General features: G+C 37.8%; 1 protein-coding gene across 1 annotated transcript; it reads right to left on the bottom strand.

The window, feature by feature from the left end:
• Nucleotides 1-355: 355 nt before the first annotated feature.
• RRH (retinal pigment epithelium-derived rhodopsin homolog) lies at nucleotides 356-10,662 on the bottom strand. The gene is made up of 7 exons (XM_070408697.1): nucleotides 10,557-10,662; nucleotides 9,784-9,974; nucleotides 8,171-8,270; nucleotides 7,546-7,699; nucleotides 5,904-6,072; nucleotides 2,562-2,740; nucleotides 356-744 (listed from the first exon to the last, which is right to left on the bottom strand). Exons 1-7 carry the CDS (start codon nucleotides 10,660-10,662, stop codon nucleotides 648-650), a joined length of 996 nt encoding a protein of 331 aa, XP_070264798.1. The 3' UTR covers nucleotides 356-647.
• Nucleotides 10,663-14,555: the final 3,893 nt, after the last annotated feature.

Here is a 14,555-nt window from a genome sequence, read left to right as displayed (position 1 = left end):
AATACAACATACAAAAACCCCCACTCTGATTAAACTTAATTCTAGTGGCAAATAAATAGAAATGAGCATATAGAAAAATGAAAATTAAAAAGCAGACTATATAATAACATGCACAGAGATTATGTTGCTGTATAAAATATATATGCAATAACTGGCATGTGACTTAATAGTCCTCTGATCATTTTTGTTAAATAGTATGTTAATAATTACAGTAAGATTTTTAAATTGTGAAATGCTAACAACTCATTTCAGTAATTATTAATTAATTATTTATTTATTAACTTTTTTTTTTAACATTAACATAGCAGCTACTTCTGGTCTAATGGAGGTCCCAGACAGATACCAGGCCATCGGTACAGAGTATTACATGCCATGATAGGGAAAAAGAGAATTATGTGCCTGGATTCATCAAAAGAGATGAGCAATAAGTTTACATATAAAGAAACAAAGAAGCATTCTCTACAATAGCCAATGCACAAACGGAACTATAAACTACATTTAAGGAATTCATTCTATTAGGATAATAATCTATGTCTGATTTGATCTAACTGGCTTCATATTTTAAGTAAAATTAAAATATTGAAAAAAAAGTAAACAAAGTATATTGATAACTTGTGCTTTCCTTTTATTTCAGATTCTTCCAAAAGTCAATGGGTTTGAGGTACATCCATTGGTAAAAAGCTCATTGTGGTCATAGTTTGATGAGTCTGACATTTGAACATGGCAAACATAGCCCTCCGAAACCTACAATATAAAGGGGGAAAGCTGGCATTATCCTGTAATGGCTTAGAATCCAATATAATAAAAGACTAATATGCACATCGACCGAATGACGGAATGACCGTTCCCTATGACACACACTGACCTCCAGGGGGCAGATGCTCAACGCAGAAGCTTCCCCCTGGTGGTCAGTGCGCTCCCACAGGGGGAGCACCACTCAGCCAGAAGCCCGGCTCGGCTCACGGCTGGTAAGTGCAGTGGCAGTGGCAGGAACCTCTCCCGCCTCCACAGCAGCACTAAGGATGTCCAACTGATGGCTTAGGCCAGTGATGGCGAACCTATGACACGCGTGTCAGAGGTGACACTCGAACTCATTTTTTTGGTTGATTTTCCTTTGTTAAATGGCATTTAAATATATAAAATAAATATCAAAAATATAAATCTTTGTTTTAATATGGTTGCAAATATCAAAACATTTCTATATGTGACACGGCACCAGAGTTAAGTTAGGGTTTTTCAAAATGCTGACACACCGAGCTCAAAAGGTTCACCATCACTGGCTTAGGCCCTTTCTCCAGAGGGAGCAGGCCTAAGCCGTCAGTCGGACATCACCCAAGGGCTCCCGGACTGCGAGGGGGTGCAGGCTGGATTTCGTGCACTGGGTCTCTAGTTTTAAAATACTTTCAAATATGGCTAAGATGCCACTACTGCCAATTGACATCTCCAACTTTAACATCTCCTGTTGCAAACCTTTATAAATGTAGAAAGTATATGGACAGTTAAAGACCAATTTTGTGACACTGATTATAAACATTGAAAGTATTTAGTAAAAATCAATAATTATGTGTTTAAATGATGTTTCTAATATCAATTGCAATAATTTATCTATTTGAACTAAGGATATGCATTTCATGCATCTGTTCTGAGCAAGGTCAGTTGAAATTAAAGGGAGTTGAGAATGACCGATCTTTCCAAAAGAACTACCAATAAGCTCTGAATTTAAAATGTGTTCTTTATTCTTCTTATATGGTCTGAGTGGTCTTAAAAGTTTTTTTGTTTCTTCACATACCTGTAACTAAAGTTGCTCTCCAAAACATGAGCATAAATACATAGGTTTAATAGAAGCAGCATTGGCATTCCAGCATCAAATTACTTGAACTCTACTAAGATTTTTCTGGTCAAACATTTAAGCACAGTAGATTGGTTCATTCCATCTTTCAGCAGCAACAGAAAACAAAATAACCTAAGCTTCAGGGAGGACACAGGAAAGAATCCTTACTGAGAACCCTAACAAAGGGAGTAGGGTTCTTCCTCTGTTATCCTGAATGACTGTACCCTCCAGAAGCCCTTCATGTTAGCACTGGATTTTCATCTTGCATTTGCATCTAGTATATCTACTAGAAAGAAGACATACCACATAGGGAGCCCAACATTGCGTTACCTCGTCCATGTTCTAGTAACAGAATCACTCTTTTCTTTGAAATACCAATTGCATGTATTTTGGGAGGGATAACCACGAGAACTTGCTGAGCCTACCTTCCAGCAGCTTTTCTGCCAAGGAGCATGTGAGATGAAACTCGAATTTGGAGCTGCTTAGCTGGTAGAACTTGGGTTTTGGGTTGCTTGTGACTATCTTGCCTCCATGTGGGAAGAACCTGTCACAGAACTGGAGCTCTGGGCATTTGAGGTTTCCAGTTACATGAGTCAAAAAACTTTTACACTAGTTCAAAGTGAGTTTCTGTCACTCACCTCCCCAGAAGTCTTACAATATTATCTACTGCCTTTTTAACATTCTTTCTGTGTCTATTATTTTGTTCAGAAGCATTTTAGAAATTACTTACTTTTTGTTGGCAACCACATAAATACAGGGGTTGTAGAATGTAGAAGATTTTGCAAACAGTGGAGCAATGATAGCCATGGAGGGGGGAATCTTCTTTGGGTCCCCAAAAGAAGCCCATAAGCACACAATCGAATAAGGGGACCATGCCACCAGGAACATGAATATCATTATCACAGACATCTGTAAAAGAAATCAGCATTTGCCAAACCCAATATCTAATTAGCTAATATATCTAAAATAGCATAAAATTATCTAGATTAGAATTTGAATAAGTTTATGTTATTGATGACATAAAGGAAAAACTGAATCCCCCCCCCCGCCGCCGCCCCCCCCCCCACCCCACACACACACACTGCTCTTTGCTCATGTGCAAATAAAGAAGTCACCTATGGAAAAAAAAATAAGTCACCTATGATAGAAAGAGCTTGTGAGGATACAATGTGAACAAATGTAAAAAAGGCCTCCTTTCTTTTGGTGTGCTAGGGGAGAATACAAAAGCTGGCTTTGACAAAAAGCAGATCTATACCCACTCCTAACCCATTTCTAGTAGCTATGCTATGGACTCCTGGCATATACTAGTATAGACTAACTAATACATTGCTCAGAACTCAGAAAGTCTCAGGAACTGGTGGTGACAGCTAGCTATGAAGGTGGGGCTGCCCATGGAATTTAAAACAGTTCACTGAAATCTGCAAAAAGAAGCACCTAGACTTTCGAATTCCCTCTGCACTCAGGCCTGTCCTCTCCCAAAAGGACCCAGAAGTATAGGAGGGGGAAAGCAGGGGAACTCAGGACTGAGGACACTGGGCTCAGCTGAGAACCGGAGAGCTGTACTGAAAAGAGGGGTGCTGCATGCTGTCCCCTTCATGCTCTGAGCCATAGCATACAGGTAGACAGACTTGAATGTTCCACCTAGGAACGTAAAAGAATCTTCTCCTTGGAAAATGACCAGCCCAGAAGAAAATGCCTAGAGAATCAGATTGTCAGAAAGCCCCCAAAGAAGCATCCCAACAAAAGAGCCCATGCAGAGCCTACAGTCAGCTTTCTAGTGCATCACTTTCAACACGCAAAGTCAGTCACTGGCCACCAGACACTGAGGAAACACGCAAACTCACAGGCAGAGTTCAAAACGGTTCAGAAAATCAGGAGAAACAAAAAATATGTGAACAGAAGGAAAATGGAAATATATGCATAATAACATCACAGAAGTGAGAGAAGATATAAAACAAGAAGAGGCTATTAAAAAGAGTGTAAAGTATAAAATAATTCTTTTATCTATAACAATGGTTTTTACCCTATATATAAAAAAGAGCAGAATTGTTTAAATGCAATAGAAAGGGTAAGATCAATGAGTTGAGTCATGCAAGTGCAGGGACAGATCCTATCTTTATTTAAAATTTGATATTATGTTCAATATGCATTATGTTCAATGCAAAGTTAAGTTTTGCATTAACTCTGATCCTTTTAGTACTGCATTAACTATTTTTCTTATTACTGAGTTTTTGGGGGCCTACTTAAATTTTACACCCAAGGCTTGAGCCTCACTCTCCTCACCCAATCCCAGACCTGGACAAGGTGGAGGAAACCTCTTAGAAAGTAGAAACAAAAACAAACAAAACAAGCAAACAAATAAACCCAAAACAGGGACAACATAGGAGAGAAAAGTTTTAGTAATTAGAAGATAAACCCAGGAGACTAAATATCCAAATAAAAGAAGTTCCAGGAAAAGAGAACAGAGAATGCAAACCAGCGTGGGAGATCACCAGAGAAATGATACAAGAACCCCCTAAAGGCAGGACCTGGTTCTTCATTTGCCAAGCACTTACCAAGCACTAGCACATGGCTGAAAAAAGAGCCGCTCCAAGCACATCAGCATGAAGTTCCAGAAAACCGGAGACACAGAGACACTCCTACAGCTTCCAGAGATCACACACAGATTGCTACAAAGGCTCAGTCCACAGAATGCTGTCAGCCTTCTCAATAGCCACACAGAAGTTAGGAGACTACACAGCATACCTTCAAAATTCTTTGAAAATCATTTCTCGACTTAAACTTGTATACCATCAAACAATCAGTCCAATACGATAATAGAATTTTAAGACATTTTCAGGCAGGCAAAATCCTTTGAAATTTACCTCCTGATAACCTTCTCAGGAATCTTCTTGGGAATGTGCTCCACCAAATGAGAGGGAGTAACCAAGGAAAAGGAAGACAGGCAACCCAGACACAGGCGATCCAACCGAGAGAGGACAAAGGCACTCCCAGCTGGTGATGAAGGAGACCCGAGGTGCCAGCTTTCAGGGCTGTGGTTTTAGAGAACTGCCCATGCAGAGCAGAGCAAGAGACCCAGAAGTGCCAGGAAGCAAAATTCCAAGAAAAGGAGAAAGTCCCTGATGCACTTAAATATACTGAGAGTAAATTGACGCTGCTGGTGGAGAGATTAGAGATGAATTAGTGACAGGTACACAGAACAGGAAGCAAACAAAACTGCAAAGAGAGGGGGAGGGAGGGAGAGGACAAGAAAGGGAGAGAGTGAACGAGGGAGAAAGAGAAAGAAAGAAAAAATAAATTATTAACTCCATGGGGAAAAAGTTTGTGTGTGTGTATGTTTAAGATTTTTTTATTGATTTTGAGAGAGAGAGAGAGAGAGAGAGAGAGAGAGAAGCAGAGAAGCATCTATGTGAGAGGGAAACATTAATCGGCTGCCTCCTGCTTGCCCCCTACTGGGGATCAAGCTTGAAACCTGTTACCTAACCAAGAATCAAACCAGCAACCTTTTCAATTCATGAGACAATACCCAACCAACTGAGCAACACTGGCCAGGGCAAGAAAAATGTTTTATAAAAAAATGAATCATAAATTATATAAATGTCTAATCTCTGGGTTGGACACCTGAAACTAATACAATGTTATACATCAACTATAAGTGAATAATAAAAATTGTTTTCAAATGAAATACAAATCATTGACTCCTACAGAGATCTGCAATAAATAAAATGTAGAGAATTCACAATAATGTAAAATTGACTCTTTATCTAACCAAAGAAGATGAGGAGAGAGAAAAGTGTGTGTGTGGGGGGGGGGGGGGGGGGGATAGAAAAGATTGGTGGTGTAAGAGAAATAAAGTCTCATTGTCCATAGTAGGAAATCAGGAGGTAATGGTAAACAAAAATATCCAAAACAACAGATGAGCACATTGTTCAACACTGTGGAGGCAAACACCAGACAAAAGGGCCAGAGAGTAAGAATCAAGGGGGTGAGGAGAGGTGACTGCAGGGGCCAGGGGACCACATATGTGTAAAAGTTTGATTGCAAAAATATCTTAAAGATTTTAATGTCTTACCTTTGTTACATCTACCTGATCTGCCCAATCTCTGTTGAGGTACTCAGTGCAGTTACTGGTAGCACGACATTTAATGGATCGAGTGACATGGTAATAGCAGTAAAACATCACAGTCAAGGGCACAATAAAATTTATCGCAATAACTGTCATCGTGAAAGAAACAAAAGATCTGAAAATAAGAAAAGGGAATCTAAATCACTACTTATTTAATTGGGGAAGGGAAACAGCATAATTATTTGAAACTAGAGGCCTGGTGCATGAATTCGTGCATGGGTATGGTCCCTCAGCCTGGCCAGCGATTGGGGCCGATCGGGGCCATTTCGACCAGTCCTGATCTGGGTCAGTCGAGGCCAGCTGGCTGGGGGGAGGGACCTTGGGAGGTTGGCTGGTTGTGGTACATTGGCTGTGGGAGCACACTGACCACCAGGGGGCAGCTCCTGCATTGAGCGTCTGCTCCCTGGTGGTCAGTGTGCATCATAGTGACCAGTCTACCAATTGTTCGGTCGACCGGTCGTAATGGTCACTTAGGCTTTTATATATATAGATAATACTGGCACCATCCAGCAGTCACTATATCATTATATAGCTTAGAATGTATACTTGACTTTTAGCCCATTTAGACTAGGGGTTGGGACCACATTCATTTAGATACTGTCTATGACTGCTTCACAGGCAGAGTGGAATGGTTATAACAGAGACAATATCACCCTAAAGCTTCAAAATATTCACTTGTCAACCCTGTACAGAGATTTAGAGTTAGATTTAGTTTGAGAGTTAGAAATTTTCTATTTGTTTTTCTGAGTGGTCTTTCACTTTCTTTAAGAAGCTAAATTATCCTCTTTCCCCTGGTAAATAGAGAAGAGCATCACCAAGTAGCAAGCAAATCCTTGCAGTGATGGTGCTTTTGCTGCCTGACTCTCTGAAGATACTTTATCACCAAGTCAGTTTGAAAAAATAGGAAGGAGCCAGCCTCGGTGAAAGCCCGAGCTACATGCTGTCTAGTGATTCTGACACTCCCTTATCCCTCCCAGATTCTCCCTCCAACGTGCACATATCAGAAGGTGTTTTGTATCCCTTTTCCACCAGAGAAGAGAGAAGAAAGGACAGGGTAGGAGTGGGGCGCGGAGGAAGGGACAAGGGGAGCTGGATGGCGTTTTGATGCACGGGGTCCCGCGGGGGTGAGGCCGAACGGAGTCCTAACAAAGTATGCCCGACTCCGGGGACGGTTCAGTGACGCAGATCCAACTTTATTGTGTGAGTGCAGCAGTATATATAACATTCCAGACCAATCAGAAGTTTACAACATCCATAGGGCAACCAATAGTAGGAAAGATCAGGGTACTATGTAGGGGCTCCTGGGGGTCTTCTCAGGCGGGCGATGCCACTTCCTGGTGTGCCGAGGAAGCTTGTATAGGCGGAGCGTGCTCACGCCATTGCATCTGCCGCAGCACTGAGATAAATCTCCTGAGCTCTTCCCACAGCGTTTACTTGCAAACAAGTGTAATTCAAAGCTTGGAATCACATCACCACCAACAAGGAAGCCTGTCGCCACTCTGTACGGAAAACATTTGATCTGAGCTTAAACTTGAAAGGGTGAGAAAATGTCTACATTAGAAGCACTTCATTAGAAAGTGTCTCTTACACATCATTTTTCCGCCAGTTTATGGTACAGGTGGCCCCAGTCGGGTCTGGGGCATAACTAGCCCACCCTATGATAGGCATCAAAGCCCAAAAGAGGCCATTGATCCAGGCCCCCAGAATCATGCTGATGTAGGTGTGGGTGGTCATTCTTCTTCCTATGAATAAACATATGAAATATTAGCCTCATTTTTCCACAATGATATTCATTATCTCCACTTTGTTTTAACTGATTATTCAAAGTTGTTCTCAAGTAGATTGTTTATAGAACACTTCAGCTCACTCAAAGCCTATCCAACAGATAAAAGGATCATTGGGAGGATACGCAGAGAGAAGCGTTTTCCAGACCTGAGGAAGCAGCATCTGCAAAGACCCCAGAGTGGGAAGGGGCGTGGCCAGGACCCCAAAATGAGAGGGCCCAAGCCAAAGCTAGAAGGGTAGCAGGGCCTTGGAGGCAGTTGTGATATTTGGATGTTATTCTAAATATAATAGGAAATCATTTAAACTTTTGAACAATGACTGTTAGAGAAATAAAGCTGATCACGACTGCAACCCATTTACATTCTAAAGTGAATGTGTGTCAAGTGGTACTTAGACAAGATAGGAATTCATTGAGAAAAATGCTGTACCCGCATCAGGATGGCAAATGGTCAGGTATCGATCCATGGCCACAACTGTGAGTAATCCAATACTTGCCATTCCAAAGAAGATATTCAATCCAGCATAAATCTGAAAATAAAAATTGTAAAGAACCCACTGTTCTACACCTCCCAAGAGACAGTTACATTTTTATCCCAGTGCTAGAATATAAATACATTAAACGTTCTAGTATTATACTAATTTAAAAATACATCTTCCATTGTCAAAGTGTAACTGGTTTAATAGAAATTGTTTTGAGACTTCATTAATTAAAATAAAATTTTAAGACTTAAAGTAAAGCTTCTAACCAGGATACTCGATAAACAGGGGAAAAAACTCTAAAAACAGAAAAATAGGCTATTCATGAAAGAGGAAACTGAATGTTTGTGACATTAAAAAAAAAATGTATACCACATTATGTATTCAAAGAAGTGAAAACTACGGACACCATTTTACACCCATCAAAATGGTAAAAATTTAAAAGTTTGACAATCCCAAGTGCTGGGGAAAATGTGGAATAACAGAAGTTCTTGTAAGTGACACAACCATTTTGGAGAGCAATTTGGCCGCATCTGATAAAGTTGAAGATGAACATTCTCTACAACCCAACCAACCTCTCCTAAGCAATGTATCTAAAGAAACATGGGTAAGAACATTCATTGAAGCCTTTTTTTATGACAGAAAAGCATTGGGAATAAATGTTCAATAATAGAAAAATAAATATGTTGGCATGTGTTTATAAAATGGCTAAAACTTAAAAATATTGAATAATGAAAGTTGCATAATGCAAACAATATGTTGATACAAAATTTAAAGCATTAAGTATTTAGTTTATGTACACATAAATATGTAGTAAGATTAAGAAAACATTCATGGGAGAGAATGGAATAAACCATTGGGATGGTTTGCAATGACCTTCAACTACATCTGTAAAGTTTTTTATCTTTAAAAAGAAAAACAACCTGAAGTACATACTGAAAAACATTGGGGGGGAGGAGGGGAAGATGACAAATGTAATACTGTCAACAATAAAGATTTTTTTAAAAAAGGAAAACATTAAGACTTGACAAAACTGTTTCATGTATACATGGATATTTATTATTCTGTTAGACTTATTTTGTTATGATTTTATAACTTAAAATGGTAAACTTAAAAAATCAGGCAAAAAGTCTTATTTGCCTACTATCTTAACACAAATATTATTTTCTTGTAATATTAATTTACCTATCAATGTGATAGCTTAACTACATTACTTAGATATATCTTTAATATTTATTTCAAATGAAAGCAGGGTATTTCTTTTTGAACTTGCATTTGAATATGCAAGTTTTCACTATCCTTCTCTAGTTGAATGTTAATTTTTTGTTAGTTTGGTTTTTTCTTTTAGGCTGAAAAAAATTTTAATATAATTATGGCTAGCAATTTCATTTCTCTGGTTAAAGAATATGTTTTCCAGTACTCATGAAACTGTTCTCAAAAAGAGCACTATAGCTATTATCTATATGATCTTATTTGATTAAAGCCCATGGGACTTTTTTAGACATTTAAATTTATATCCCTTTAATCTACTTTATTTAACTTTAATTCCGAAGATCTCCAATACCTGGCATCCTGCATACCCAAATTTCCAACTTCCATGTAGATCTGAAGCAGCAGACATGGGATAGCCAATGCTACTGACCCCTATGTCAGTAACAGCCAAGTTAATGATAATTGCATTTGTGGGTGTCCGGAGTTCCTTGTATGTAATGAAGATGCCCAGAACTATTATGTTGCTGAGAATACTTATCATACCTGAGAACATAATAATCAAATGTATGGATTATAAAAGAATTATTAATTTTATAGAAAACTTTTCTCAGCCCCATGTCACTTCTCTCACATGGTGTTTCAAGATTCAAAGTTGCCCTGGCGAGGTAGCTCTGTTGGTTAGAGCATCATCCCAATATGTCAAGGTTGTGGGTTTGATCCCTAGTCAGGGCACAAAGAATCAACCTTTGAATGCATAAATAAGTAGAACAACAACTCTACGTTTCTCTCTCTCCCTTTTTTACTTCTCTCTAAAATCAACCAATAAATAAATAAATATCCAAAGTAACTTATGATACTAACCACCATTAGCAATGCTTTCACTTATCCTCTCACTGACATTCTGTTATTGGATCTTTACAGCCAGGAAACAGTGCAACAATCATCACCCTCATTTACTTGACCACCCCAACTCAAAAAGCAAAAGTGATTTCAGGAGGTTGGCTAACCATATGAAACTTGAATCATCTCTAAATCTATGCTTTTTCTACTGCCTTATGCTGAAATCCTCTGCTTTTCTTCACCCACTTAAAGCAAAAGTACTATTAAGTAATTAAACATGCATACCTGCCATAATCAAGTAAGTTGCAACAATATTGTGTTCAGTCTGTGAAAAGACAGAGCCATCTTCATTTTTAAAGTCTGAACTGTTGCTTAAATTATTCTTTAGCATTCTGAAGGGAAGATATTGAGTCAGCCTTCAATAATTATAAAATGCTACAAATGCCACTGAGGGAGGAGTTTTCAGAACTAATCATTTCCACTTCAAGACCTCAAAGAATAGCCTTTTCATAAAGGCCCTCCCTTAACAAATGTGATTGGGCTAAAGAGAAAAGGATTTTAATCCCCAGAGCAAGGGAAAACCTTATTAACAAAATAAAGAGAAATACCAGGCCAAACATTTTAACCAATTTGGGCATCAGCCTAATGTCTAGAGATGATCAAACATCCCATTTAAACAATAAACAAACTCAGAAAATCAGTGCAGGAGCTGACTTAACTGTTCTCTGCTGGAAACCAGTTCTGAAATTAAGAGCCAGGCTTAGTCCTAAAACCATTGAGATTAAAGTCCCTGTTTTCAGTTGATCCTTTAAAATATTTCCATTTCAGATCCTTTTGGATTTTTTCCATAACAATTTCATAGAGACAAAGAAGTAATCTTCCACATCCTTCCAAATGTCACACCCGTAAAGGTAGTATTGTTTGGATTATATCCTTTCTGCTTTCCTTTGCTTATACAAACGTATTTATAAAAGGGTTTGAAGTGTCTCCCACTTTCTTAAAAGCAAAAATAGGGAGCTATATTTATATGAAATCATTCTGCAACTTGTTTTCCCCTAAAGCCATATCATAAATTCCAGGTCTATAAGTCTAATTTATTAATAGTTATGTATTTCATAGCATGGATAAGTATCGCATGATCTACTTCACAATCCACCTCAGTTAATTTACCCTATTCTTTAATATGTACAAGTAATTATCTGATCATAACCACAGCACATATCAGCCAAGAACCTGGATTCATTCATCTTGTACCGGGCAATTCTAATATTCTGAATCACCTTGTTGTAACTCAAAAAACAGGTTACATAAGTGGATTACAATCTAACATACATTTATTGGTAGACTAAGATAACCCTAACACCTTTTTCCCCATACTTTTGTCATGTAATATTATTGGATTCTTCTCAACAATGAATTTAAAATCAAACTAGAAATGCTACATGCACCGAATAGTGTAAGCATGACAGAACCACTAGAGGGCTTTATTTCCCCATTTAATTTAATTATATAATCTTAGAATGGCACAGCAAGGGACCAAAGATAATTGTTTTGCCTCAATTCTCTCAACTGTATATAAACTGAAGCAATTGAACCAGGCTGGGTAACCTATCCCAGATCTTACAGCTATCAGAACTCAAAATTTTAATAAATGTAAATACTGCAGAGTATCAATGCCAGTGAAGTGAATTTCAACAGTATTTCAGTAACAAACTACTTTTAAGTAACCCCAAGGCAATGAACAGAATACCTAAGTGAAATTCTTTTTAAAACCCTTGTTGGGTGGTTTTTCTTTTCATTCAGTATGCAGAATTAAAAAGTTGAGTATGTTTTGGTTCATAGTCCCTTCTCTTCCTGTGATTATACTTAGCTCTAGCAGCCACTTAAATTCCCCAGAAATAATTTTTTATAAAAACTAAATAATTCGCCGAAACCGGTTTGGCTCAGTGGATAGAGCGTCGGCCTGCGGACTGAAAGGTCCCAGGTTCGATTCCGGTCAAGGGCATGTACCTGGGTTGCGGGCACATCCCCAGTGGGAGATGTGCAGGAGGCAGCTGGTCGATGTTTCTCTCTCATCGATGTTTCTAACTCTCTATCTCTCTCCCTTCCTCTCTGTAAAAAATCAATAAAAAAAAAAAAAAAAAAAAAAAAAACCTAAATAATTCTAAAGATGGCCAGCTATCTGCTATAGATAAATGTATTCAAAGTACTTTTTTATGCTTCCTTCATGAGTGATACAGAAAACCTATATTGGGATGAGGCTTAAAATACTAAGAAATATAATTATTTATCAAAATGTTCACATAGTTCACAATTTTAATTTCATAAACTTCAGTTGCCTAAAAATCAATCTGCTTTTCCTAACTCTTCCCAAATTTTCAGGAAAATGGGCAAATATTGCTTATATTCCATTAAACTGCTTAATTACTATGGCAACAAATGCATTTTAATATGATGCAGGCAATCAGAATGTTATTCAGTAAACTCAAAAGATTTAACCCTTTGGGGTCGTTTGTCTACTCTCAGCCACCAAAGCTTTTTTACCGTTTCGGTCGTATGTCTGCTCTCAGCCACCACAGCAAGGAACCGTAGGAATCTTAACTCTATTCATTCATGTATCAGTTCGTAATTTCTCTGAAAGCTCTTAAGTGTCTAATCGACCTTGTCACGAACCAAAACATTGCCCCGACAAATCGGAGATATCGAAACTCAATATAAACAAACACGGTCGTTCCACACTCGCCATGCAAAACACCGTGGCGAGTCAGTCGCCTTTTGAGAGTGAAGAAATCGACAAGCTTCGGAGATACTTCGCAGAATTTCAAATAAAGCTTTACAAATTACGTTTAACTGTAATTAGGCATTCTCGCTTGTTAAGATATTTCAAAATAATACTCCAAAATGGCAAAAAGAAAGCTACCGAAAGAAGTGTACTGCGAATCTGAAAGTAACGATGAAGAGTTTTATTTTGGCTCCTTGAATACTGACTCTGACGTAGAAAGTGATAACGTTTGTAGTGATTCTACTAGTAGTGACATAGTTCCAAAAAAGAATTAATAAATCTTGTTTATCCTTCATAATCTTGCATGATATGTATCACTGCTCTTTCAATGGAAATTTAATTCCGACCAGTACGACACCCATGTCCAAATTTAATACGACCGCAAAGGGTTAACATGTTTGAATAAGCATGAAAATACCTTTCACAATGGAACTCAGTGATACCTCAGTACTATATTCATTCGTGTTAGGCTCCCTAAGTATGTGAAATTGACTCCAAACTAAATGCCCCAAAGGAAACCCAGAATAAACTACATTAAGGAAAAAACAGAAAAAATAAAATATGAAAATAAGAGATTCAAGATGGCCAATGACCAAAAGATTTACTCAAGTAAAAGGTGAAGGAAATCTCCATGTTTTAAAAGCACAACTGCTTACTGGCAAACAGTAATTTTCAACATATTTGCTCATCATATATATTTATGGCCTACATATTTACTAATCCTGCCACAATTCCATCAAAAGAGTAGTAAAACCCACGATACTGACACAGGCAACTCAAATGAGCTACTCAAATGAGCATTAGGTTGGAAAAATTTAGGAAAAGGTATGGCAATATCATTCCTAAAAAAAACACAAGGGGGAAAAATCAATGCAGAGCAAATGGTCCCATATCACAGTACTCTAACTTGCTATCATGGCTATTGCATGATACTACAACAGCAATAGGGATCAACACCAATGTCATTTGTACTATCTCTACCCAGGAATCTGAACATGTAGCAGGAAAGCAAATATTTGCTTATGGTGAATAACATCTTAAACCTTTGGATCCCCTTTAAAACTGTAAAATAAGAACAATCAGTAAAACTTTCAACATTCAATCTATATTAAATGTTGAAAAATTAAACATTTCTTCAGAAATTTCTTGAACTTTAGTTCTCTTTGAACAGAGCTGTCCCAACTTTAATAGGGTCGTAATCAATAGTAAAATTTTGTAAGCAATTAATTATTACAATTAAAGAAACTGCTTTACTAACACACAAAAGGAAAATACAATAAAGGGTGCATATGTCCTCATATATAAAAGGCAAACATTTGGAAAAGGGTGTTGGTTTATAAATAATGTTAATGTTAAAGTATTCCTTCACTAGCATTATGTTTTTAAAGATCAGTTATATATGTAAACAGATCATTCTCTCTACATGAAAACCACTGGACTTAAGCTTTAGTTGTTCATTTTAACTTCAAAAATAGGTCTGGTTTAATAAACACAGCTCTAAG

This window comes from Myotis yumanensis, unplaced genomic scaffold, assembly GCF_028538775.1.
Source record: "Myotis yumanensis isolate MYYU_CA2020_CCGP unplaced genomic scaffold, mMyoYum1.0.hap1 SCAF_1, whole genome shotgun sequence".
In the NCBI taxonomy this organism is placed as follows: domain Eukaryota; kingdom Metazoa; phylum Chordata; class Mammalia; order Chiroptera; family Vespertilionidae; genus Myotis; species Myotis yumanensis.
The sequence above is the reverse complement of the archived record's forward strand: the minus strand, read 5'-3'. Positions and strand labels throughout refer to the sequence as shown.

What these genes read in the sequence shown, in the direction of transcription:
- RRH (XM_070408697.1), bottom strand. Translation starts at nt 10,662, where the DNA reads ATGCTAAAGAATAATTTAAGCAACAGTTCAGACTTTAAAAATGAAGAT. An exon ending in AACTGGCGGAAAAATGATGT is followed by an intron (nt 6,073 to 7,545) that starts GTAAGAGACACT and finishes TCTTATTTTCAG; the next exon opens with ATCTTTTGTTTCTTTCACGA. An exon ending in ATCAGGTAGATGTAACAAAG is followed by an intron (nt 2,741 to 5,903) that starts GTAAGACATTAA and finishes TTTCTTTTACAG; the next exon opens with ATGTCTGTGATAATGATATT.